Consider the following 25,419-nt stretch of genomic DNA (forward strand, 5'->3'; position numbering starts at 1 on the left):
AAAGTTTGGACTACAGCACATATCTTGTATACAAGTCACACAGCTAAGGACTGTCACAGTTACTAAGTTTATATAGCATATCTGGATAGTCTTGAATTTCCCTGCTAAAGACCTGGTGTGGCAGCAGCTGACAGGTGCTGAAGGATGTTATTCCCTGGTCTTTCTTTGTTTCCACTCATGGCCACTGGTTTTCCAGTGTCAGACTCCTTTGGTAGGATATCTGATTAATATGGATATCTAACTTTATATATCCATATATAAACTTGTTACCTCCAGGACTCTACATAACCAGTGAAGAAAAATAGATGTAGTTCTAGAGAACTACATTTTACATGTGTACTTTAGAAAGAAAGCTTGTTGTACTCTTGGAAAAAAACTCCACTGACTTAAGCGTGGACATTTGACAAGGTGTATGTCATTCAGTTCATTTGTATGTCTTCTCAAGACACCTGTATTTGCTATTCATGATTTGAAAATCAGAAAATGGCATATCATTTTGTAGTTCCTTCAGTGCAGGTCATCTAAATGGCCATTCTTTGGCAACTATTTCACTTCACAGTTTTGCTTATACTGCTACCATCAAATTAAGGTCATCTGCTTCCTTTTTTCCCTCACTGGCCTTCTGGCAATTATCCTTTTCTATTTATTGCGCCTCATTTTAATGTCAACAGTATTATGCCAAAGTTTGGATGCTAGAATGACTTCTTAAAAGACTAAGAGGAAAATGCCCCTTTAATATGTTTAGACAAAAATTGCAGTACTTAATTTCAAAACATATTTGCAAGATTTACTACACTCATACACCAAACTAAAAACACTTAAGTTTTTTCTGTCTGTTACCTGAGCTGTGTTCTTTGTGATCTCTACAGTGTGCCACTGATCCTCATAAGAAAACCTTTTGACATCTTTCCAAGCCAGGCTGACAGAAAATAGGCATTCACTGCAAGGGACTCCTAAGGATTCTCCACACACACCCATGTCTGCAGGGAGTGATGCAGAGCTTAACACATAAACCATGTTATGGGGAGGAATACTGGAGGAAGTAGAAGTGGAGGTTAAGAATGTCCTGACTTCAGATAAGATGTCTTTCTCTACTCTGGATAACAAGCATCCCAAGCTGACCACTTGTGGCTGCTTGGAGGAGTCAGAAACATTTTACATTTACTTTTTATAAAAGTGCGAGAAGAGCCTTATCATTTATTTTCACGATGTCTTCACTTCAAACAAACATTAAAAAATAAATCATTAGCAAACGCAGAATGCCTCATAGGGCATCTAACTTCTTTGCACATATTTTCCTTCTTGTAACTGGAAGATGGAACAAGGGGCATCGGTGTACATTTCTGCATGGAGTTTACCTGAAATAAAGCACATAAACAGAAGTTCATGAAGACAAGAAAGAAAAAGAAAAAAAAAAAAAAAAAAAAAAAAGTTAGAAGCTTTCCCTGGGGTCATGGACTACGCAAAGTACTTCTTTCCACCTTCACTTCAAGGTACCATTAGCTTAAATCTGTGTGTATTCTAATAGACTCCCTCTCACAAACTCATACAGTTGTTTTTGTCTTTGAAGACCCTTCAGTATTCACCAGGAGAAAGGTTTAGTGAATCAGGACCATTACATTTGTTTTACAATCTGGGAGAGTTTTTCTTTTTCTGTCACATCTATCTGAGGTCCTGTCCACATTTTCATCAGCTCAAATTGTGTTTCTCTCTCCATCCTGAGCAAAAACCAGACTTGTTGAAAACAGTGTCAACAGCAACATTTTAGAGGTACAAACAAAGGTGATAACTATTGCAGAAGTGATGCCTTGAGAACAAGGTGAGGCTTCCACCTAGTCCCATCCACCCAGGCCTCAACTGAGAGGCTCTTATTTCTTATGACAAGAACACAGAATCATACCAATAACAAGGATGAGTCCTAGTGCCAGTATGTGGAGTTTTCAAACAGTGAAACCCAGCTGGAGAGATGATGCCAGAATCCTTTATAGCCCACAAAAATTAATCTAGGAAAAAATGAATTGGTATTTATCACCAGGAAATCAAGACTTGTATTTCCCAGTGAGGAAATACGCTCCTTGTAACTTTGCCAGTCATACAAATCATCCCTTTGACTTAGAGGCAAACTGGCCATTTCACACCAGATTGTGTCCAGTACCACTTTCTTAGAAAAACATGTATACACCTCACTGAGATCCATACACTCTGTCATCCAATACAGTATTAAAACAAATAGAAATCCTTCCTTTAAACTTGTTGAAATGTTATTAAAATATGTTATTAAAATGCACAAAAATCTATACAGTGTATTATCTAGACTTTCAAAGCAAAATACATTGCATGAGAGGAAAAAAAAATGAACCACAATTAGTTTTGTTGTGTTTGCATTTCTTTTTAGTTTTGTTGTTTGGTGGTCAGTTTTGTAGATTGGGTTTGTTTTTGGTTTTGGTTTTTTTGCTTTTCTTTTTCATTTGTTTGAAGATAAAGCAATTGTGGTGGGATAGTAAAGCCCTCAAAATCTACTGTAACCACTTAAAATTGCTATCCACTGTAATTAATAGATCTTATTGATTTGTGGTAAGTATCGAATTCAGCAATGTGGTAAGTCAAATGCAGCAGCAGTGATGGGGAGGAGAGATGCTGTTGGCCTTCTTGTGCTTTCGGACCCCACATAGTGTGCAGGTGGGCTGCAGCCTCATATCTCCTTTCATAGCTTTCTCCTTTACACGGCCACACGGTCCATTGCACGGCTAGGGTTAGCTGAAGAATGCTGTGCAGAAAGTTGCCATATTTTGACTTAGTGTGATCAATCACGTGATTAGGCTGGATGTGTTGAGAGTGGTGACCGTGTAACAGAGGCACTCTGATCTCTGTTACAAAAGAAACTGCGGGGGAGGAAAAGCTCACATGAGACATGAATATGCATTTATACAGAATACCTCCGGGCATCTTTGCGACCAACAGGCTATAAGTTAACAGAGCCTTTTCTCTCTTAAGTCAATGGAAAGAAATGCTCTTGCATTATGTCCGTGTCAGAAAGTGAATCTTAGTGGTTGCTTTCAGCTAATGCATTTAGCCGCATGAAGGTATGAACTTAATCACTGCGCTATTCGGGAGGTACCAAGCACAGACACTAAATGGGATTATGCAAGAGCCGTCTGTTCTTGCTAATTAAAATGTGGAAAACAGCCAGTATCAAATTATTCTGTTTGGACAATTCATGGCTGTTTTAAGTAGTTCAGCATGTACTGCAGAGGGTTTGCTATGTGGTAAGACTGCTAAGATTTCATAATGACCTGTGTCGTTCTACTACGCAGAAACTAAGTACAGGCAATGTCATTTTGCTGATGTAGAAAAAGAAAAGAAACTTCAAAATTTTTATTGAATTAGTATTTTTAGTAAGTAATTGCCATTTTATTTATGTATTCTGGAAAACACATTCTTAGCCTGCACTCTATAAATGATGTTTCAGAAGCTTCAGCTACTGATTTCATCTGCATTTCCACTAAATAATGAGACATTTTTAGAAGACTCTTTTTTAGGTTAAAAAACAAAAATAGAATTTAAGCTACACTTTTTGCTTTTGAATGCACTGATGGACTCATATAAGGAGTTCTATAGGTTTTGCCTTCTGCCAGTACCTGTTGGAGCACATGCAGAGGAGTGCCACAAAAATGATTCAAGAGATGAAACACCTCCCATGTGAGAACAAGCTGAGAGATCTGGGGCTGTTCAGCCTGGTGAAGAGAAGGCTCCAGGGTGACCTGATAGCAGTCTTTCAGAATCTAAAGGAGGGCTAAGAAAGAAGGGGAAAGACTCTTTAGCAGGGTCTGTTGTGACAGGACATAAGGAAATGATTTCAAACTAAAAGAGGAGAGAAGATTTAGATCGGATTTAAGGAAAAAGTGTTTTATGACAAGAATGGTGAGGCACTGGCACAGGTTGCCAAGAGAAATGATGGATTCTCCGTCCCTAAAGACATTCAGGGTCAGGCTGGATGGGGCTCTGAGCAGTGTGATCAGGCTGTACGTGTCCCTGTTCATTGCAGGGGAGTTGTTCTGGATGACTTTTTAAAGGTCTTTTCCAACTCAGACAATTTTATGATTCTATGATTATATATTTACATATGTTGTACATGCTCAGCAGCACAGCTGTACATTTAGATGGTTTAGATCAGGGAACCCACTGGCCTAAGTTCAACAGGTTTTTTTCTGGTGCACTTGGTGCAAACCTGAACACTGGGACTAAATGGTGAGCACTTTGGTCTGCCCTCAGCATGGAGTTAGGGCACGTATGGGTTGTCCCTCCAGAACAAAGGGCTAAGAGTGTGCACTTATGCCCTACGTCCTGGTACTGTTCGTGTGATCCACTCTGATGAGAAAGCCAAGCACTACTTTATTACTGCTTGTATACTCAGTATGTTTTGTCTCTCTGAGACTTGACAGATAAATGAAACCACCAAAGAAACTGGTACGAAAACACATATGACCGCAGACATGGCTATGAGGACTACTAGAGGGAATTCAGTGGCCAACACAGATCTGTTTTTATCATATTTTGTTGGGCCCCAAGTTCTTTCTTCCTCTGATGAAGCCATACATTACAGTTAGTTTTCTCAGGCATACCACCTTGAGTCCATCTCGGCATCCAACCAAGATGAATTCCCTGCATACACCACAGAAATGAGCAGCAGCAGGACAGTAAAAATAAAAATAAAAATAAAAATAAAAATAAAAATAAAAATAAAAATAAAAATAAAAATAAAAATAAAAATAAAAATAAAAATAAAAATAANTAAAAATAAAAATAAAAATAAAAATAAAAATAAAAATAAAAATAAAAATAAAAATAAAAATAAAAATAAAAATAAAAATAAAAAATAAAAGAAAATGGCATTTGTATCAACATCATTGCTCTCTAGTGTCAATGTCTCCTACAAATGAAGAGAATAGATCCTTTTCCCATAGGTCTGACCTGCCATCCATGAGCAACTTTACATTGCCTCCCTTTGGGGGTTGGACTCGATAATCTCTGGAGGTCCCTTCCAACCCCTATGGTTCTGTGATTCTATGATTCCTGTTGGACAGTTATCACTAACAACCAAACCACTAAGAACTTCAAAACCATATTTTGAGTTTCATTGTCACTGTTCTGTAGCAATCAGTGACAAAACTGCAGCCCCTGCAAAGAAGTAATAGAAGTAAAAGGAAGCTGGAGTTCTTAAACCTCCAGGTTTAGAAGAAAACAAAGCAAGCTGGCTTTTAAGCAACATAAATTCAGTAGTGAGTCTTAAAATCAATGAGTAGAAAGCTTTAATAACTTCCCCAACCACTGTTTTCCTCCTCGCATGAAAATGGCTCATTAAAAGGACACATCAAACTGCTCTCCATGTCTGAGAGGGCGAACACCAACACAATTGGAGAATTTGCTAAACTGTTACTCTGAATGCAATACATAACAAGGGGGGTAGGAAGCTGCAGCATTTACATGTTGGAAACATTAGGAAAAAAAACCACACAAATGTCGATGTAAGAATGAGGAAGAAATTTGAATTTGCAATTATGATCTAGACTTTTTTTTTGAACAAATGTGGTTTGTAAAACAGACAGAGGCCTAGTTAGCTAGTTCACGCTCCCAATTTCTGGTATAATTTCAGTGTAAGTATACAGAATGCTCAGTTTCATGTTTTAGGTTTGTTTAGATTTTGCTAGAGTGTATTTTTACCCTCCATCCTATACTGACTACTCATGACACACTCATCTATCTCGGTCATTTTAGTAATGAGCTGCATTTTTAGGCTCATGAAGATACAAGGTGAGGTTTTATATTTGTATTCACTGATTATAGACTGCTAAATACAGAGAGCTCATTGTGAAGAAGTCTATTAAATGGAGTGTTGTATTAATCACAGAGATAATTTCTACCCAGTTCTTCTGTAGTCATACCCTCAGAGTGAGAAAAAGGGGCTGCAAAAAGGAGAGAAACTCTCTGGAGGTTTCACTTTCTCAATCCCAAAACATGATTCATATTCAAGATTGTAGAACTGACACAAAACACAGCCCCATTTCTTTCTAAGAAATGCAAAATAGTGATTTTGTTCCACAAGCTAAAAGGATGCAAATCTCATAGATCCTACCTCACAGTCTGCATAAAGAAACCCTTCCTGTCCTGCTTGCCTCCTACCCTGACTGAGACTTTTGGTTCAGGCCTTTGGTCAGAGAGATGCAAACGAGATCCCAAGAACCTGAAAGTAACTGGAATCAATATGTAGTCATGTGAGGTTCTCTCCTCTTGAGATAATGCATTTATGGACATTATTTGGTCCTCCATGAGAAAGTCGGTGTCTTTTTCCTTATTAATATGGCTAATCGGAAGTGGTATTTGAATTAATGTTTTAACAGAAAAAGTTTTTTTTAACATTAAGGAGAGTTGAACAGTTAACCTATCAATAAGGGTTCTGTTACTGAATTCAATATACCTAGTAGGAATTTAGGTGCAAGATTTTGCATGCTATTGTGTTTCAGAAAGTAATGTAGCAATGCATTATTTTAATATACATATACATACATATGTTTGAAGAACATATTTCATTGATTTGACTTATCAGTGGCTACATTTCTCATGAAACAGAGACCTTCAGAGCTCATATCAAACTGCATCCTGAATGTGTTCAGCAAGTTCAGCTGAGAGGAAGCAATGGAGCTTATAGATACGATAGGCTACCATTCAAGTTGGCAGGGTTCCCACAACAGATATTCCTTCCTTTGAATATCTCTTGGCATCCAAGTCCTATGTGATGGTTATAATTCAACCATTCTTATTAATGAGTTACAAATGAGGAGCAATGTCTACAAGGGAATCTTAGGGAAGATGTGGGTCGCAACCACATCCATTAGCAAGTACCTCCAGAGAAAGCAGTGGGAGAAGAGGTCCTGGTGCAGAAGCAAATGATGGGAAATGACCACAGAAAGCTTTGGGCCTAGCCCAAAGGGTGCACAGCACTGATCTGAGGCGTTCAGCTGTACAGGAATAAGGCTTCAGCTGAGTGTATGTATATAAAAGTAGTGGCTTCCATGTGTTTTTTGACATATAAGGGTAATTCTACTGAGCTTGACAAGCTGAGCTTTGTCTGTCTAAACAATACAGGATAAGACCCTAAATTACTGAAAATAAGTGTGTATTGTTACATATTGCTACTATATGTTTTCTACAGTTTGTATATGAGAAAGTATGATTAAAAGTCGATGAGTGACTGTTTATAAATTTTGATTGCTTCATAATTTTAACTGTGAGCAACATTTTTATCATAATTATAGGCTTTCTTAAAGCATTTATGCAGATTGTTTTATTCAAAAGGGGGTTTATTCCATATAAACTCCACTCTTTTATCTCTCCATAAAATCAGTGTGTGAATTCCCAGCAACCACAACCCCACTAGACAGTCATCACATCAGTAGCAGAGATACTTTAAAGCTAGGCAACATTTCTCAGATATTCTGAACTCTATTTCCCACTTTCCCATCTCAGTTTCTGTAGTAACGGTAGATAGCAATTCGTTATCTCTCTGTCTCTCCTTTAAAAGAATTAGCAAGTTTATACTTGTATTTCCTCAATGGCATTCCTGCATATTGTGTTGCCTGGACCATCCATGGTACATCAGAGGTTCAAGGAGTTTAAATCAGATGTCTCAAATCTTCAGCTTGAGATTACCTAAATCCAAGGATTTAGATGCACAGCTTCTATTACTTCCAGATGGAGTTTTGTTTCTAGCTATCCTGGATCCCTACAAATACTGAATTCTAATGGCCTTAGCCAAAAACCTTGGGCTGTTTCTTAGTCATTGGTAGCATTCAGTTGACTTGATGCACATACGCTGCTTTTATGGCATGCAGAAAGGAACGAGTCCATGGCTCCTGGCTCAGATTGTCTTGTGTCCATGTTGACCGTAAGGAGAGGGCTCAGGAGCAAACCATCACCTCCAGTTTTCTTCACAAAGGAAACAAAACATTCATCTCAGTAACAGGACTAGCATTCCTGCAGTGGGAGCAATCAGGGCACTGGGACACGTGAGTGAAGCTTGAGGCAACAAATTGACAACACAGCTGAACCTAGTGTAACAGGGAGGAAGTTTCTCCCACTGGGTGAATCAGGGCAGTTCTGATGGTGCAGCTGGGTTGGCCAGCAAAAGCTAATCCTCTTCACCAGAAAAAGAGCTAACAAATAACCTCACAGCAGTCACTGCCTCAGCAAGACCTCATGGCAGTCATCTCATTGTGATGACATTCATTTCTGCAGCACTGAAACATCTATAAAGTTAATAGAACCAGAAATAGATGTAGATGTATATGCACGCCTATAATAAATGCATATTTGCATATACAGCTAATGCATCCAATGGATGACATGCTGTCATCTCCCGCAAGAAATACAAATAAATAAAAGTAAATGCATATGGGCAATTTTTTGCCATCACAGTAAACATGAAACCTTTTACTACGTGTGCTTGGATGCCCAGACAAAAACTGACTTCTTAAAGCTGTAACATGTCCTGGTGGACACAAAGGGAGCAGCGATGACAAAGTGTCCAAATGCTTCATTTGCCAGTAAGGATTTTTCCCAGCCTCTCCAGTAAGCCCCGAAGCCTGATGATGGATAAAGCTCAGTTTTACAGCACTAGCTTCAAATTCACTGATTTCCTCACACTGCAGTGGAATAGGTTGATGGTTGGACTAGGTGATCTCGGTGATCTTTTCCAACCTTAATAATTCTATAATGACCTGATCCCAGCCTCATGTTTCCTACTCACAAGACACTTAAAAACCTTGGTCGTGCAAGTTGCATTGAGCACCTGAACAGCATGGTTCAGGCTTAAGAACACATTCAGAGAAAGGGGACAAGCCTAGGATGCAAGAAAAAAGAAAGGGAGGGGGGGAAGAGGGGAACAATCAGATGACTACATACTGCTCTAAAATGAAATCAGATGAGAAAATCAGGGCAAACTCTGAAGACTGAGTTCTGTAAAGTGATACTGTTAGGTTTCACCTGTTGATTTTTATAGTCCATGCCCTTCGTGTTACAGATTTGGTGCTTCCACTGATTTTGCTTCAGTGCAGATCAGGCATAGTTCCACCAGAGTCACAGGAATGAGATCCTGTGTTGTCCAATGGAAGACACAATTTTAACCCTCTTTGAATTTCAGTTCTACAGCACGAGTCCCATTTAATTTTAAACGGTACAACCATATTCAACTTACATTTACATTCCCCATATTATTTCAGGGGCAGTTTCCAGTTCTATCATTCAAATTTGCACAGTAATGTTTCCCCTTCCCATATTAATGATATTAATGTTTGAAGTACAGTAATAAATACAAATGGAGTGCTGGGATTTCTGATGATGGCGCAATTGGAGAGGATATCTGCATTTAATAGCAATTTTAGGGTAGTCAATTGGACTTCATTTTTAGACTACTACATCCAAGAAAACCTGTTGATCTAAAATCATTTTGACTTCTGAGCTTTGGAACCCTATCGTGGAATCTGCATCTGTGTTGGAAATCAGTGAAGCACTCATACGGTGTACTATTAAAAAAGCACGGACATCGGAATGCTCGGGTTTAGGTGACAAATGGCGATTTTTGTTGTCTATGGAGGAGCAGCTTCGAGAAATATTTATTCGAGATTTGTTGGTCAGTTTGTCGTTTGAAAATAAGGGTCGCGGCTTTGCCGTAGCCTCTCCTTTCCGGCAGATGGGCTGGATAATAGCTGCAGGCATTTATTCTGCCTGAAGGAACTGAGGAAAGACGGCTTCACGCCGGACCCGGGGAAGAGCCGCGCAGCCGGGATGGTTTTACACCGAGCTGCGGTTGGCTTCCGAAACTCGGACGTGGCTGTACCGGCACGAAGCCCGACTGCGGGTTCTCCCGTTGGGACGGGGGATGGATGGGTTGCTCCCGGCTCTTTCCGATCCCTGTGCCCACCGCAGCCCGGGGGTGCCCCGAGCCTCACAGCCCCGCACCGCGGTCCCGCATCCAGCCACGTCCTGGATATTAGCTGCAGGTCCGCAAAAATAATGAGGTTTCAAACGCCACCACAGAGCTGCGAAGGGGAAAACGCGGTAATCAAACAGCAGAGCTTTGGGGTTTGGTTTGGGGGGCTTTATTGTTGTTATTATTGTTTGGAGGGTGGGAGAATTCAGATGAAACGGGGCTTAAAGGCAGCAGGCAGCGCTCGCCGCGTGTGATCAATACCCACTCCGGGTGCATTCCTCCACTCGTTTAACGCTGTCCAGAGACGTGCGGATCTCGCGTTCCCGACACGAAAATCAGCTCAGTCTGTGTTTAAGCCCCGGTTAATTCCGAATACGAATAATTCTAAAGATACTTCGTTTAAATGTGTACAATTTAATCCCCCCGCGCCTACTTGTTTAGGAAGAGGCATCTTTCACTTCCAAACTGATACTGTGGGCACAGCCGCATCCTGGGGAATTGGATGCCATCCCTATAAGGAATCATGAGAGGAATTCCCATTTTTCCTCTCTGTGCTTCGTTGTAGCCCTGTGGGGCAACGAACGAATTTGGGGTATCAATAGTTACGACACTTTTAAACTCTCAAAGAGCATTTGTCGGGAATACCCTTTGGAGCAGAGGGGAAAACCACATCTCGATGAGGAGACAAATCTCGGGAGCGTGAGCCCACCGAGCCGAGCAGCTCCTGGTTCTAAACGTAACTTTGGACGCAATTAACCCCGAGGCGGATTTTTTCTCCCAATGTCCCTTTGCCACCGCCCGGGCTCCGGCTGCGGGCACACACCGCAGCGCTTCTGCGGCAGCTCCGTGCTCTGCTGGCCGTTCTCTCCCTTCCCTGTGCCTCCTCCTATTCTGCTCCCTGCAAACAGGGACCCTGACAAACCTTCTTCCTCCCTCCTTTCCTTCCTTCAAGCGCTCCACGTTTGGAAACGAAGCGCCTGTTTCTTTCAGTGCATATGGCAACGAGCCCTCGTATCTGCCCTTAATTTCGATTTTCCTTTCTCCACTGTTGGCAATGAAGGAATATTCAGTATCATTTGGAGGTCAGATTTCGAAATGACCCTCCTTCAACCAACAAACTCACGCGGGAGACTGTCAGCATCTTCGTGGTGCGTACAGTCCGCACGCCGGCACGGCATTTTGAAGCCCTCTGTGCGGGTTAGAGCTCCGTCCCGCACCCCCATTGATGGGAGATGAGGTTTGACATCTGTTTGCCGGAGCGCTCCGCTCGGAGCCGAACACCCACGACGCGCTGACAGCATTGTGGCAGCCTGTCACAGCCCGCTGACTGACAGCTGCTCTCAAAAGCCCCATTCAAATATTTGCAGGGTTTGAAAGCGTTCTGTAACGCCGTCGCCATTCTCCCCGTTATTTAGCATATAAGGTATCGGGCGAAGTTTGCGAGCCGCTCTCCCCGGTGCTGCTGGTTTGGGGTTGTTTTTTGTTGTTGTTGTTGTTTTTTCCATAGAGAAAGGCAGAGCAGCGCCGCGCTGGCGGGGACCCACAGAAGGGTCCTTCCCCCCGTGTGCGCGGCCCCGATAATAGTGAGCGGCGTTCCTTCATAGCGCGGCTAATTAGCGCCGGCGTGATTGAAGTGAGAGCAAACCCCACTTAAAAGATGGAGGGAAAGGAGAGAAAAAACAAAACAGAGGAAGGGAAGAGCCAAACTGGCCCGCAGCCCGGCAGGGGGACTTGATGTGGGGTTGGGTTCTGGGGGTCAGCACTCGCCCGTTCCCTGTCCCCCTGCACCTCCTCAGTGGGTACACGCACCCGTGGCTGCGAGTCGAAGGAGAAGCTCTTCTCATTGCGGGCTCTCAAAGCACAGGGGTGGGAAGGGGGGGGGGAGAAGGGGTTGGGGGGTTTGGGGGGCGGCCATGGAGAAGTCGAATGCCTCGGGGACTTTTATTCTGGGGCTTTGGCAACATAGGCCTGTAGCTGTCAAACGAGCCGGGTGTGGATGCTTCTATTTCTTCCTTTATTTTATCCATTTACCTATCTATGTATAAATATATTTTTCTATTTGTCTGCCTATCCATTTATCCGTTTTTCTATTTATTTACTTATCGATCTATTTCTCTATTTATTTATCAGCCTGTTTCCCTCTCTATTTATTAGCTACGAGCATCCCCACTAACGGAAGAGCCCCCGTCTCCCCCCGCCCTCGTCACCCCCCTCCCGGCTGCTCTCCGCTGTCCTCCCCCAGCTCCCTGCTCCCCTTCCGCGGGGCGGGGGCAGCCCCATCCCACCCCATTCCCCGGCAAAGAGGGGTCAGGGCCGCCTCCTCCCTGCCCCATCGCCCTTCCCTCCCTCCCTTCCTCCCTCCTCCCGGCTCGGCGCAGGGCTTTGCCCGCAGCTTTACCTGGAAGTCTTTAGCGGATTTGTGTCCATTTTAATCACCGCTCCCGACTGCCTTTCCCCCAGCGGTTGTCACGCTGATAGAAAGGGATTGAGAAATAGTAATGGGGGGGGGGAAAGGGGGGTACGGAGGGAGGCACACCGGCGGTGCTCTGTCAAGGGAGAGGTACGGGTAGAGAAGAGGGGCTGACAAAGAGGCTCCATCCCGAAGGGAAACCTAACTTTATTTTCCGCAAAGGAGGGTCTACATGGGGGGGACGGGAGGGCAGGACCAGGAGGGACAGGTGCATGGAGCGGAACCTGGGGGGCTCTTCTCCATTCCTTTGCGTGAGCATCGCTTCCCCGGGGAGGGGTGGGGAAGGGGAGAGGGAGGTGCAGGGAGAGGGAAGGCAGAGGGGAGGCAGCGGCGCTCCCCCCCTTCCCCCCCCCCGCCCGGCTCCAGCTGCTCCCGAACCAACTGCTCAGTTCCATTCACCGCCGGCACGGAACAAAAAAGTGGCTATTTATTAGAATACTTGTTTGGTATTGTTCTGCGCCACACAAAAGCGTTCCATTATGTGGGTTGGGGAGAAAAGCCCCTCTTTTTTTTTTTTCTTTTTTTTTTTTTTTTTTTTTTTTTTTCCTTTTCTCTCCGGAGCGAAACAATAACTGGAAATTGTCTGTAAAGTCTTTGCTATCAATAATAAATTTCATTTTATCCTCTCTCTCTCTCTCCGTCTCCCTCTCTCCCCCTCTCCCGTGCACAGTGTGTATGTGTGTGTGTGTGTGTGTGTGTGTGTGTGTGCGTGTGTGCGGCGGAGAGAGAGGGAGAGGGAGAGCTCTGCCGGGGGTTGTGCGTGTGCCGCGGGGCACCGCGGCCGCCCGGGAGCTGCGGGAGAGCAGACCGCAGGGCCCGGCCCCATGGCCTCGGCTGGGCCGGGAGAAGGCGTGAGAGAGGGGGGAAAAAAAGAATTAAAAATAGTAATAATGATGATAATAAAGCTGCCCTTTGAGCTGAGCTGTTGGGAGGAGGCTGGAGCTGGAAGAGCAACTGTAAGTGTGCCTCTAACTTTTGAGGGGGTCTTCGGCCCTTCTTGGGAAGGGTGGAAGGAGGGGGAGTCTGCGATGGGAGGGCTTCCGAGCTCCCTTCGCAGCGGGGAGGGAAGAGCAGCCCGCATCACCGCAGTCGGTGGTAATACGGGGTGGCGGTGCCCCCCTCCGGGGCTCGGGGCAGGGGGTCGCAGCCGGGCCGGGGGTGGCGGGGCTCGTTCCGAACAGACACGGCTGTGCGCGGTGTCATTAAGCCAGAGGTGTTCGGAGCAAAGCGTCAGCATCTCTGCGGCTGACCAACGGGCGCTGCCAAACAGGGGAATCAATGGGCAGGGCACACCGTGCTGTTATACCGGTGCCCGTCGGAGCGAGCAGGCGGAGGAGCTCTCAGCGTCGCCAGTGCGCCTGAATCATGCCAGGGAGCGGGGAACCCCGCTGCGGTGCCCCGTGGGGGTGGCAGTGACAGTGGTTTCGCGGCTGATGGCGTCGAGGTATGGGAGGTGCGAGTGGGGCTGTGCCCCTGCCCGACAAGGGGTGCTCCTGCGTCCCATATAGGGTGCATGAAGACGACCCGGGTTCTTTCTCTCTGGTTTCCTGGTGGTTTTCGGGGTCGATCAACAGGCAGCGGAGAGGGGCTGTGCACCTATCGATCAGGGAGGGGACGGCTTTTGGCTGCATCTCTTTTCAGAAACAGGTGTTAAAACATGATAGCGGCTCCAGTCAATTAACCCATTAAAAACCCGTTTTATCGCATTGATTCCCGCGGACTGCCATCAAAGGTTGCGCTTTGAAAGACTCTTTGTTAAGGGGTGCGCGGCTGTGCGCTTGTGTGTGCGGAGGGGCGGACGGGGAGGTACAAACTGTCCCCAGACCGCAGTGCCGCAAGCCCGGTTCTCTCCCACCGAACCCATAGGACGGGCAAAACTGGGGCCGGAGGGATCCCCTCTACGCAGCTTTGCATAGCGCGGAATCTGTGCGGTGTGCCCTAATCGGGACGCTCTGGGAATAGGCTGTGCCCTGCGCACGTCGCCAGCAGAGCGTGGGGCAGCGGTGACAGCGCTGTGAGATGTCCCTTTGCTGCCCGTATCGGAGGTGGTGTTACTGTAACACCTCATAGTGACGGCGTACAGGTGACGAGAGGCAGAGGCTGGTGAGTTCGTGAAAAACCCCGCCGTGAACATCACCTCTGAACCCCACGGCCCGGCCCAGCCCGGCAGCTCAGTGCTGCCACTGGGAATGGAATGGGATTTCCCCATTTGCCCGCCCGGGATTCGTTTCACGCTTCCCATGGCCACAGCGCTGCGCTGGATGGAGCAAGAGGATCACTTATGTCCTCCGGGCACTCTCGGCTTCCAGAGGAGCAGTCCAGGGTTATTGAGATGTTCCCAGTTTTCCCCGTTTGCTGTGTTCTGGAGTCAGTACTGGATGCGACCAAAAAGGTCGGAAACGGTGTCAAGGTGATGTTTTAATCTCATTGCGAAGTGTATTAAAGGAGGAGAAGATGTAATTTCTGGGGGACGTTCCGATGAAAGGAGAGATTGGAGTGGGTGATGCTTCGCTCTCCTGCGAGCCTCATGTCACATTTACGTGGCAGCCCGTGTAGCTCATCTCATTTACAATAACAGGATGGCCTGGAAATAAAAAAAAAAGAGAGAGAGAGAAATGATTTCATTTCTTTCTTTCTTCATTTACTCTTTTAAATTCATCCGACGTGCCCCTAAAGGCGCTTTGCAAAGGGAGGACGCGAGTCAGAACTGTCCCCTCTATGACTCTCTGAAGGCGCTGCCCCGGGATGCCGAGATCTGAACTGCGGGGCTGAGCGGCGCTGAGCATCACTACGCGCTGCCGCAGGGAGACCCCGATAGCATCCCAGGGCTTTCCGTTCTTCTTGGTTTTCCCTTAGAAGCTTCCCGTTTAGAAACTCTATTTTCAGAACGTTTTCTTTCTGCTGTCAAGTAAATTCATGGCCAAACGTTTTATTATTGTTACAACTATAACGTAATGTATTATACAACAACATGAAGTATATAATTATCATATATACTATCATGTATATAATTGTTATATGTCATAATAATATTCGGGGCTCAGCTGCCCTCACCCAGCCCCGCTCTGGTGGCCCCAAAACACAGCCTCAGGCCCCACAGAAGCCGGTGCCAACCTCTGCCCAATGCACACCCCTTGTGTGAGCCTTAGCGCAAATAAGAAACTAAAATAAACTCGAGCAGACTTCAAAATTACAACTCCTGCGCAGCGCACAAAGGTGTATTCAGGCTGTTAATTACAGGGGTTGTGTCACTGGGATGTTATCAATGACCCGTCTCATTTTGCTGTAATTACTGACAAAATAAGACGAGGTTGGATCACAATACGGAATATTTCGCTTTCAGGAGGGTATTGTGCTGGAAGTGGCGCTAACGCGGAGCGCAAACAAACATTTGACAAAACGCTCCCTCTGCAAAACTTCGTTCGGCGCCGGCCCCTCTTTCTCCAATCTCGCATCGGGCTGAGGTTGGAGAACGGCTCCGAGGTGTCTCCGCGGTGTGGGGGGAACCAGAGGGCCCATATCCCTGCAGAAGACACCCCCTCCGTGCATCCCTCGCTCACGGTTCGGAACCGCCGCGGAGCGCAGCGCGCATCCGACGTGCGGAGATGGTTCGAGTTCCTTTGGGCGCAACGAAAATATGCGGCCCCGTTTTCCCCGACAGAGAAAAATAAAATAGAGAAGAGATAGGCAAGCTCTTCAGAAAGGGACTTTGTATGATCAGTACCGAGGACGGGATCTAAAGATGAATTCCTTTAGAGAAAGGGGATAAAAAAAAGTGGTGGTAATATCGGGCACACTAAATAAGCCACTTTATTTTGCCAGGACTAAGCTGCCCTGGGTGCTCCGTGCCTTGCCCTCCCAGCTCCAGGTGAGGGGAACACGGCCACTGAGGGTATCGCTGCAGAACCGGCCCGGCCCGGCCCCAGCTCCGCGTCTCCTCTGCCAACACCGGGCTGTCACACACCCGGACCCGGTCGCCCCTTCCCGCTCGTGTTGTCACCGCGCCCAGAGGGAAGATGCACAGAATGAGGCCCCGGGGGCCGCAGTGAGGTTGCGCTGCTGTCGCGATAAGCGCGGTGGCAATTCGGCCCTTACCGGTATCGCGCTTCCCGTTGGCTGCCGCGGCTCTGCAGGGCGCGACGTGGGGACAGAGCCCATCGGGGGGCTTCGCCCCGTCTGCGTCCCCCACCCTCCCCAACCTCGCGTTCCCTTTCCCTTTCCCTTCCATTCACAAGGCGATGGCTACAGACGCGGCTTGAATATTGACGTCTCTTCCCCCGACTGCTCCTCCGTTAACCCAATTACAGAATTCATCAAGAACTGCGTTGAATTATCTCTTTCCATACAGTATCAGCATTAGCCTAATTAAAAGCTATAATGTCTGATATAATGATTAAATCGTTAGCTCTGCTGTAGGGAAGCAATATTTTGTTTTCCCTTCAATTAGAAGCTGATTGAGGTTTTCAGAGCAGGTCAGCTGTGAAATTTGAATTATATGTGTGAGTACCGTGCACAGGGTGAGCCCCTACTCGAAAGCTCCAGAGCTTCTCCAAACGCTTTCACCAGGCGAGAAGCACAGAGACAACAAACCCTCCGGGGCTGGGGCCGACGGACCCCTGCGCTCGGGGCGAGGCGGAGGGCGAGAGACGCGCAGTGGCCGCCAGCAGACGGCGATCGCCGCCCGCTCCGGGCCGCCCCGCCCGGCCCCACCACCCCCTGCCCGTTGCTCGACCCCCCGACAGGGCGTCCCTCCGGCCATCCGCAGCCGCTGCGGGATGACATTTTCAATCTCTAATTTAATATGTTTATAACGGCGACTTCGCCTCTTTTAGCTCCCCTAGGACCGAGTGCCCAACATCCTCCTCCCTCTCCTGCGGGACTCCGGCCGTCAGGGAGAGCTCCCCCAAACCGCCGGCCGGCAGTGTGGAGGCGGGGAGCCCCCTCCCGTCGGGTCTCGCACCCCGGGATGGCCGCGGGGCAGCCCCGGTCACAGCGGGACACCCCGATGCCGGGTGCGCCGTCGGAGGGGCGTGGTCGCATCCTCGCCCCCGCCTCCCGCCACTTTTCCCCGCCGGCGCGGCTCAGCGCGCCCCGTCGGACGTCAGCGGTCGGCGCGCGCGCGCGCTATGCAAATCACCGCACGGCGGCGCGCCCCCATTGGCCGGCGGCTGGCGGGGGCGGGAGGGTTTGGCGCGCTGGCTGGCTGAATAGCTCCTCCCCGCCGGGCGGCGGCAGCGGGGCGGGCGGCAGCGCAGCGAATTGCGTTGCCCGGTGCGGCCGGGCTGGCTGGTTCCCCACCCCCACTTCGCCTCCGTTCCTCCTCCTCCTCCTCTTCCCTCCCGCTTTTTTTTTTTTTTTTTTTTTGAGTTAACGTTAAATAGTTTTTTTTTTCCCTTTTTTTTTTTTTCTTTCCCCCTCTTTTTTTTTTTTTTTTTTTTGGCGTGGCGGTGGTTTCCTCTCTCCCATCTCGCCGCGTTCACCTGCGATCAGTGGATGCAAGTCACACACGCTCCCTCCCTCCTCTCTCTGGAAGTTCGCAAAGAAGAAGAACAAAAAAAAAAAAAAAAAAAAAAAAAAAAAATAGATCTGTTAAGAGCAGGAGCGGGAGAGAGAGAGAGAGAGAGGAGGGGCGCGCCGAGTGCCGCAGAGCGCGGCAGGACGGGCACACGCCGGGCGCAGCACCGCCAAGCACCGCGCAGCCCCGCGCAGCCCCGCACCTGTTTGCGCGCCCCGCGCCCGGATCGGCCCCCCGGCAGAGGGAGGACGCCGGCAGCGCCGCCGTCGCCGCTCCTCGCATGTGCGGTGCCTCCCCGCCGCCCGGCGCCGGAGGGAACTGAGGAAGCCCCGTGAATGTACAGCATGATGATGGAGACGGACTTGCACTCGCCCGGCGGAGCCCCGGCGCCCGGCGGCGGCCTCTCGGGGCAGAGCGGCGCGGGAGGCGGCGGAGGCGGCGGCGGCGGCGGCGGGGGCAAAGCGGGGCAGGACCGCGTGAAGCGCCCCATGAACGCCTTCATGGTGTGGTCGAGGGGGCAGCGGCGGAAGATGGCCCAGGAGAACCCCAAGATGCACAACTCGGAGATCAGCAAGCGGCTGGGGGCCGAGTGGAAGCTGCTGTCCGAGGCGGAGAAGCGGCCCTTCATCGACGAGGCCAAGCGGCTGCGGGCCCTGCACATGAAGGAGCACCCGGATTATAAATACCGGCCCCGGCGGAAGACCAAGACCCTGCTCAAGAAGGACAAGTACTCGCTGGCCGGAGGGCTGCTGGGCGCCGGCCCGGCCGCGGGCGGCCCTCCCGCCGTCGGCGTGGGCATGGGCGTCGGCGTGAGCCCCGGCGGCGTCGGGCAGCGGCTGGAGAGCCCCGGCGGGGCGGCGGGCGGCGGCTACGCGCACATGAACGGGTGGGCCAACGGCGCCTACCCGGGCTCGGTGGCGGCGGCGGCGGCGGCGGCGGCGATGATGCAGGAGGCGCAGCTCGCCTACGGGCAGCACCCGGGCGGCGGGGGGCACCCGCACCACCCGCACCCGCACCACCCTCACCACCCGCACAACCCGCAGCCCATGCACCGCTACGACATGGGCGCGCTGCAGTACAGCCCCATCTCCAACTCGCAGGGCTACGTGAGCGCTTCGCCCTCGGGCTACGGCGCGCTGCCCTACGGCTCTCAGCCCCACCAGAACTCGGCGGCCGCGGCGGCGGCTGCGGCGGCGGCGGCGGCCGCCTCGTCGGGCGCGCTGGGCGCGCTGGGCTCGCTCGTCAAATCGGAGCCCAGCGTGAGCCCGCCCGTCACCTCGCACTCGCGGGCCCCGTGCCCCGGGGACCTGCGGGAGATGATCAGTATGTACTTACCGGGCGGCGAGGGAGGCGACCCGGCGACCGCCGCCGCCCAGAGCCGCCTGCACTCCCTGCCCCAGCACTACCAGAGTGCCGGGACTGCCGTGAACGGCACCGTCCCCTTGACGCACATCTGAGCGGCCCCGGAGCTGACCCGGAGCGGAGCGGAGGGCCCCGGCCCGGGCCCCGCAGGACTGCGGCCCCGCCGCCGCCCCGCGCCCGCCGCCCCCCTTCGTTTATGCCTTTCATTCCGCTCCTTCCCGCCCTCCCCCTCCCTCCTTCCTTTTTGTTTTTGTTTTTCTTTTCTTTCTTTTTGTACAGAAATGTTTTGATGTTCTTGTAATAATAAATAATAATAATAATAATAACGAGAGAGAAAAAAAAAAAAAAGAAAGAAAGAAAGGTAACGGTGGCTTTACTGACCTTTTTTGTTTTTAGGAGGACCAGATCCCGGGACTAGTTTTAGACTGAACTTCTGTGTTTTATCGAGACTTTTTGTACAGTATTTATCATTCACCCCAGAGACACAGAGCGTTTATTTGCAAAAGAGGAGAGAGAGAGGATTAAAAAGAAAAAGAAAAAAAAAACACACACAAAAAAAAAAACAAACAAGAAAAAAAAAATAAACCAACAAAAAAGACGGCGACGTAAAGACAAAACCCATCGCCGCTGACACCCAAAGTTCGGGCGGTGCCAACTTGCGGGCTGCGCTTCGTCCCGCACCGCCTCACTGCAAACGGGAGCCGACGGGAAGCGGTGCTCGTTCCTTCCTCGCACACCCAAAAACAGCACCACAAGTTTTCCGTAGATATTCTCGCGTTTTTCGTTTCGGTTGGGTTCTTTTTGGTTACTTTATTTATACAGCTTCTTTTTTTTTCCTTCTTCTTCTTCCTTTCTTCCTGAGGCTGCGATGTTTATTTGACTTCTTATTTTATTTTATTTCCTGGGTTTTGTGTAACTTTGCTGTATCTGCATTGTTTCTGTTTGTTTTCCTCCCCTCTCCTCATTTTTTGTTTTGTTTTTGTTTTTTTGTTTTGGTTTTTGGTTTTTTTTTACATTATTTTTTGGTATCATCTCTTGTAAATGCATTGTGAAATAATTTTTATCTAGGCGTGACGAGGGAACCCAGACTGTACATAGTTTACTAAAAAGCCTTTCTGCTAAACAGAAAACCCGAAGGATGCGTTCCATTTTTGAGTTAAATAAATTGCAAAGCGGAAAAAGTCACCTGTTCTATTTTTTTAAGGAATAAAATAATAAGAATAATGATAATCATAATAAAAGTCAATGTTTTCCCACGGTGTGGCTGGAAAAAAAAAATACGGCCGGGAAAGATGGAAAGAGAGGAGAGAGACGGAAAGCGGAGCTGCGAACTGAGAGGAGCAGAGCCCCGAGGAGATACCGACTCTCCCGAAGCACGGGAAGCCTTTCCAGGGCTCTGCTCCTCCCGCCCGCCCCGAGCCCTGCGCTGAGCTCCGCCGGGGCCGCAGTGCTAAGGAACAGAGTGCACGGAGCATCCCCCGGCTGAATGCGGCCCCGGGTACTGGAGCGGCTTGTTGGATCGCGTTTGTCGGGGGGTTCGGTGAAGTCTGCCCGTGCTGTCGGGTTGTGCCTGTCGGTGTGTGCGCTTCTAAGTTTGTGTGAACTTCGTCTGGTGGCACTGACAGCGCTGAGCCCTGCGTTTGATGTCATTGCACGGGGAATAAATGTGTGAAATGAATTGTGGCGTGCTTAAGGGAAAGGAGAAACGGTGTTTCTGACACGCGGGGCGGATGCGCGGCCGCACCGGGCTGATGTCGTGTCTTAATAAGGGAGGATGAGTGCTTCATTCATCAGGGAGCGGGAGACTTCTTCATTCATCAGGGAGCGGGAGACTTTCTCCGGTTGATGAGAGTCGTTTCGGTCCGTGTTGTGTTTGACTGTGGTGCCGCCGTGACCATTGCACATTGAACTGCTCGGAGTCACTTCGATCATTCTGTTAAATGCCAAATTTCCCTAGCCGTCCACTGATTTCTAGCTAAGCAATAGGACTCCCCACCCCCGCCACCCTTCCCTTTCCTTATATTTCTTTTCCTTTCACTCTGAGCCTTCATCACGGCAGCTGTGAAGGGAGACGGTCAGAGCCCGCACATCGCAAGAACCCGCAGCCACGCGTGACCCCGCGCCGTGTCACTACGTACCCTTCGGCCACGCACCTGTTGCGCCGTTCGCCGAAGCGCATTGCGCGCAGTGAGGAACCTCATGCGCGGGGGGGTGGGTGCGTGCGCACAGTGCGGGGCCGCGCTGCCCCGACGGAGAGGGAGAGAGTAAGGCTGTGCCTCCGAGTGCGGGTGGTGGAAGCGTTGGGGTGGTCGGAGGGGAGAAGGAAAGGAGCGTTTGAGCATTTCCAAACAACGAGAGAGCTGAAGAAAGGGCTTGACGGAGGAATAGCGTGGAACTCAGCACGGAACTTTACACGCGCTTATTTTAACGCGCCTTTCTTCCTCTCTCCGCAATTTAGAGCTCTGTCCTCGCCTCGTGGCATACCCGCACCGCTGCCCCAATCTCGGCCGAACCCAAAGAAACTTCTGATGCGCTCGGCGTGCGCTGCAAAGCAATGTCGGTCTCTTTGCTAAGGTCAAAAACAAACAACCCCTCAAAACTTTAGAATCTATTTATTCCCGCTGCTTCTTACTTTGCCCGTTTGGTTTAACAGGAGTTAAACTTCCCACTCGGGCGTCCCAACAAAGTTAGAACACCTTGGCCATGCAGAGGAGGCGGTGAAACAGTTCAGCCCTCGGGCTTGTGCTGTGCGGGTTGTATGGAAGAGAATAATTGAATATGCAAAACTAAGAATAGGTCTGAACGATGTCTGGTTGAAGTACATTAGGTCTAAAATTGTATGAAATGTTCCCCCTATCACATGATTGACAGAGCTATTAACATCACCTATATGGAAGAATTAGAAAAAATAATTCATCTCATGTTCAGTACGATGCAGATCTAGTACTGAGGCGAAGGGCCGAGGGCTGCTCGGAGCCTGGGCTCGGGGTCAGCACCCCGCAGCCCCCGCGCTACGCCCTCGGCTCTGCGGGGCCTCTACCTCGGGAGGGCGGGAGAGGAGGGGTCGGGGGGCACCGAGCAGTGACGGTTCCGAACTTGGAGCCAAAGCACAAACTTGGCCTCAACTTCGCTGCTCCATCTCCAAAGATTCTTTCTTTTTTAGTTTTCGTATTTTTTTTTCTTTTTTTTTTCCTTATTTTCCCCCTCTTCTTTCTCTACTTCCCTCCTGTTTCCGTGGCACGGCTCCACTCTGCCCATGGCCCCGCAGCCCAGAACCTTTCGGAGCCCTGCTCTGCCCCGCGGCCGGGCCCGGCTCCTCCCACCCTCCCAGCTGCGCCAGCTGCGGGCAGCGTCGGGCCGCGGGCACGGGGGTGCGACGGGGGGGGGGGCGACGGCACGTAGCTTCTGAATCGTGAGGGGGAGAGTAACTGCCCACAGTAATTAAATAATAGAGGGAAAAAAGGAAGAAAGAAGGGGATAGAGAGAAAGGAAAAAGGAAGAGAAAAGAAGAGAAGAGAAGAGAAGAGAAGAGAAGAGAAGAGAAGAGAAGAGAAGAGAAAAGAAGAGAGAAGAGAAGAGAAGAAAAGAGAAAAGAAAAGAAAAGAAAAAAAGAAAAGAAAAGAAAAGAAAAGAAAAGAAAAGAAAAGAAAAGAAAAGAAAAGAAAAGAAAAGCTCACAAACCACAGATCTGGACCCCCATCCTCTCCCGAATCCTTTCCTAGAGGCTATCCGACAATCCACCCCCCTCCTGCCCCACCACCCCCCGGCCCCTTTCCGTTCACCCCCTCCCTCGCCCCGCAGCATGTGGGAGAGCTCCATGGGGGAGGACGGCGTCCGAGGGTGTGTGCTGTGTGTATGAGGGGGCTTGGTGCTCTGCTTAGGGGTGTCCGGGCCCCTCCGGGCCCCCATACCCTTAAAGAAGGGAGCGGGATCCACTCTGGGTGCCGTCTGAAAGGCCGTAGATGCGCGGGGCGAGAGGAAGACAGGGAAGAAAGGAAAGAGAGGGTAGAGGGGGGGTGGGATGAGAGGGAGCAAAGAGCGGGGGAGGAGGAGGGCCGCTGTTTGGAGAGAGGGGGATTAGCGAGGAGAGCCCTGACCCTGAGATCAGCGGCCAGTCAAACCCGGTTACAATCACCCGGCGGAACCTCGACGACTCCCGCCGCAAGCCAGCCACCAGCCAAGCGGGAGCGAGAGAGGAGTCCCAGGGGGGCAAAGGGAGACGCCACGGCCCGGGGGGAGTTGGGGGGTCCCAGCGGGAGCCCTGCTGCCTCAGTTCGCGGTGCTGAGGGTCTCAGCAGCGGAGCGCTCCGGCAGTTGGGCCCTCACAGAGAGGAGGGGGGGGGGAGAGGCTGGCGAGGGTTGTGCAGGCGGAAGGGCCGGCGCCGGGGGGTTCCACGAAAAACAAGTGCGCTGCTGGCAGCCGGGAAAGGCCTCTCCGAACCCCCCGCGGGACTCTCCTCCGTGGGTCTCCCGGCGACGCCAGGGCCAGGCTCCAGCCATGCGCGCCGCCCGCACGCCCGAACCGGAGACCATCTGCTGCTGCACGGCCCGCCCCAGGCTGGGGATGGCCCCCCCGACGTGCGCGGAGCGGGTGGGCGCCTCCGTTCTGCTCCGCGCCCCGCGGGGCACCGGCGCCGCTGCGCAGCGCAAAGCGTATATAGCGGGCGGGGGAGGAACTTCACCAAGTTGTTTTGTTTTGTTTTGTTTTGGGGGGGGTGGAAGCAGCCCTTCCACCTGGCGGCATTTCTGTCCTTCTGGCTTCTCCAGAAGCGATGATGCTCCTTAGCTCCGAGCAGCACCTACGCCTGGAAACACACCTCGGGGCGGGGTGAAAAATAAGGGGAGCTGAAGTAGTAGGGGGTCCGGCCCGGCCCGGCCACTCCGTGCACACCCATAGGTCCGACTCTTACCCCGCTATGCCTCTGTCCAGCCATGCAAGGAGGAGCCGCGTCGTACGTGCAGCCCCGGCAGGGTGGGTGGCTCTGCCCTCTGTGCCCGTGAGCACAGCAGCGGGGGACCCGGAGGGGCAGATGTGGCTGGATGGAGGGTGCTCTCGGCGAGAATGGAAGGAAAGGAGACTGTTACATGGGGCGGGACAGTCTGCTGCTGGAGGAAACACCGCAAAAGTGAAAATGGGCAATGCAAAGTTTGGAGTTCTTGAGGAACCCTCCTGTAGAGGCAGTGCAACAAGTGCAGTTTTATCGCTGCATTGTCAAGGTGTTACGAGGTGCTTGCAGGGATCTGGGGGTCCTTTCTAGCCTTAAAAATGCCTAAAATCAGGGCAACTTTGATGCTGCACATGTAGGGTGTGCTGAAGTCAATAGGAGTTGATCTCTGTCCAGAGGTACAAAGAGTGAGAAAAAACCTCAGTCCTTAATGTGCTCTGAACTGGAGCAGCTGTCCACAGGAAGGCCACTGCTTCCTGGCCCTTGATGGAACTGGTATGGCTTGTGGGGACAGTCCTCAAGTCCCGGGCTTAAGGCCATGTGTAGCTTTGTGCCTCTTTCTTTTGGATAGAGCACTGCGCTGAAGGGAGGAGCCCTCAGCTAAGATTTGTTTGAAGAAAGTCATTCAGTGCTTAATGTGGCCTGTCAGCACAGCTTTGGGGGCAATATGCTTCATGCTCAGCAAAATCCCATTGTTCACGCTTTCACTCCGGGCATCTCTCACTGATGGGGAGGAGAAGTGTGCCACCATTCTTGGACAGAGGGACTGTCCTTCAGAGACCTTCACAGAGGGACAATGGTGTGAAGAGAAGAAGGAGAACATCTGGCAGCATTCAGACAATTGGGAAAGTGCTGGAGAGCTCAACGGGTGCAAGGGGTATGGCGTGGGCTGGGGCCGCGCGTGTGCCACTAGGGGAGAAGAGCTAACATCAGGAGGGGACATATAGTTTGCTAAGGCATAAAACTCTCCATAGCAACTGCGGACTGGTGGTGAACAAAGTCACTATACATCTGGGGCAGTATAATTTATCTGCCGGAGTAGGAGGAGAAGGAGGAATGAGGAGATGGGGATTTCCTACTTGAAACTGTCTCACACAAATTTCAGAAGCACTGGATTCAACTCTTATTTTTCCCTCTGAAG

At 50.0% G+C, this 25,419-nt stretch overlaps 1 protein-coding gene and 1 long non-coding RNA gene across 2 annotated transcripts; one reads left to right on the top strand and one right to left on the bottom strand.

The window, feature by feature from the left end:
• Positions 1 to 714: 714 nt before the first annotated feature.
• Positions 715 to 17,093, bottom strand: LOC116652747. Its single transcript, XR_004305907.1, has 4 exons — positions 16,551 to 17,093; positions 12,384 to 15,039; positions 3,639 to 3,793; positions 715 to 1,358 (listed from the first exon to the last, which is right to left on the bottom strand). It is a non-coding gene; the product is annotated as an uncharacterized LOC116652747 (long non-coding RNA).
• An 822-nt stretch (positions 17,094 to 17,915) lies between these two features.
• SOX1 (SRY-box transcription factor 1) lies at positions 17,916 to 21,010 on the top strand. Its single transcript, XM_015851457.2, has one exon. The coding sequence runs from the start codon at positions 18,306 to 18,308 to the stop codon at positions 19,425 to 19,427; it is 1,122 nt and encodes a 373-aa protein (XP_015706943.1). The 5' UTR covers positions 17,916 to 18,305; the 3' UTR covers positions 19,428 to 21,010.
• The last annotated feature ends 4,409 nt before the right edge of the window (positions 21,011 to 25,419 follow it).

The sequence above is a fragment of the Coturnix japonica genome, chromosome 1, assembly GCF_001577835.2.
Source record: "Coturnix japonica isolate 7356 chromosome 1, Coturnix japonica 2.1, whole genome shotgun sequence".
In the NCBI taxonomy this organism is placed as follows: Eukaryota; Metazoa; Chordata; class Aves; order Galliformes; family Phasianidae; genus Coturnix; species Coturnix japonica.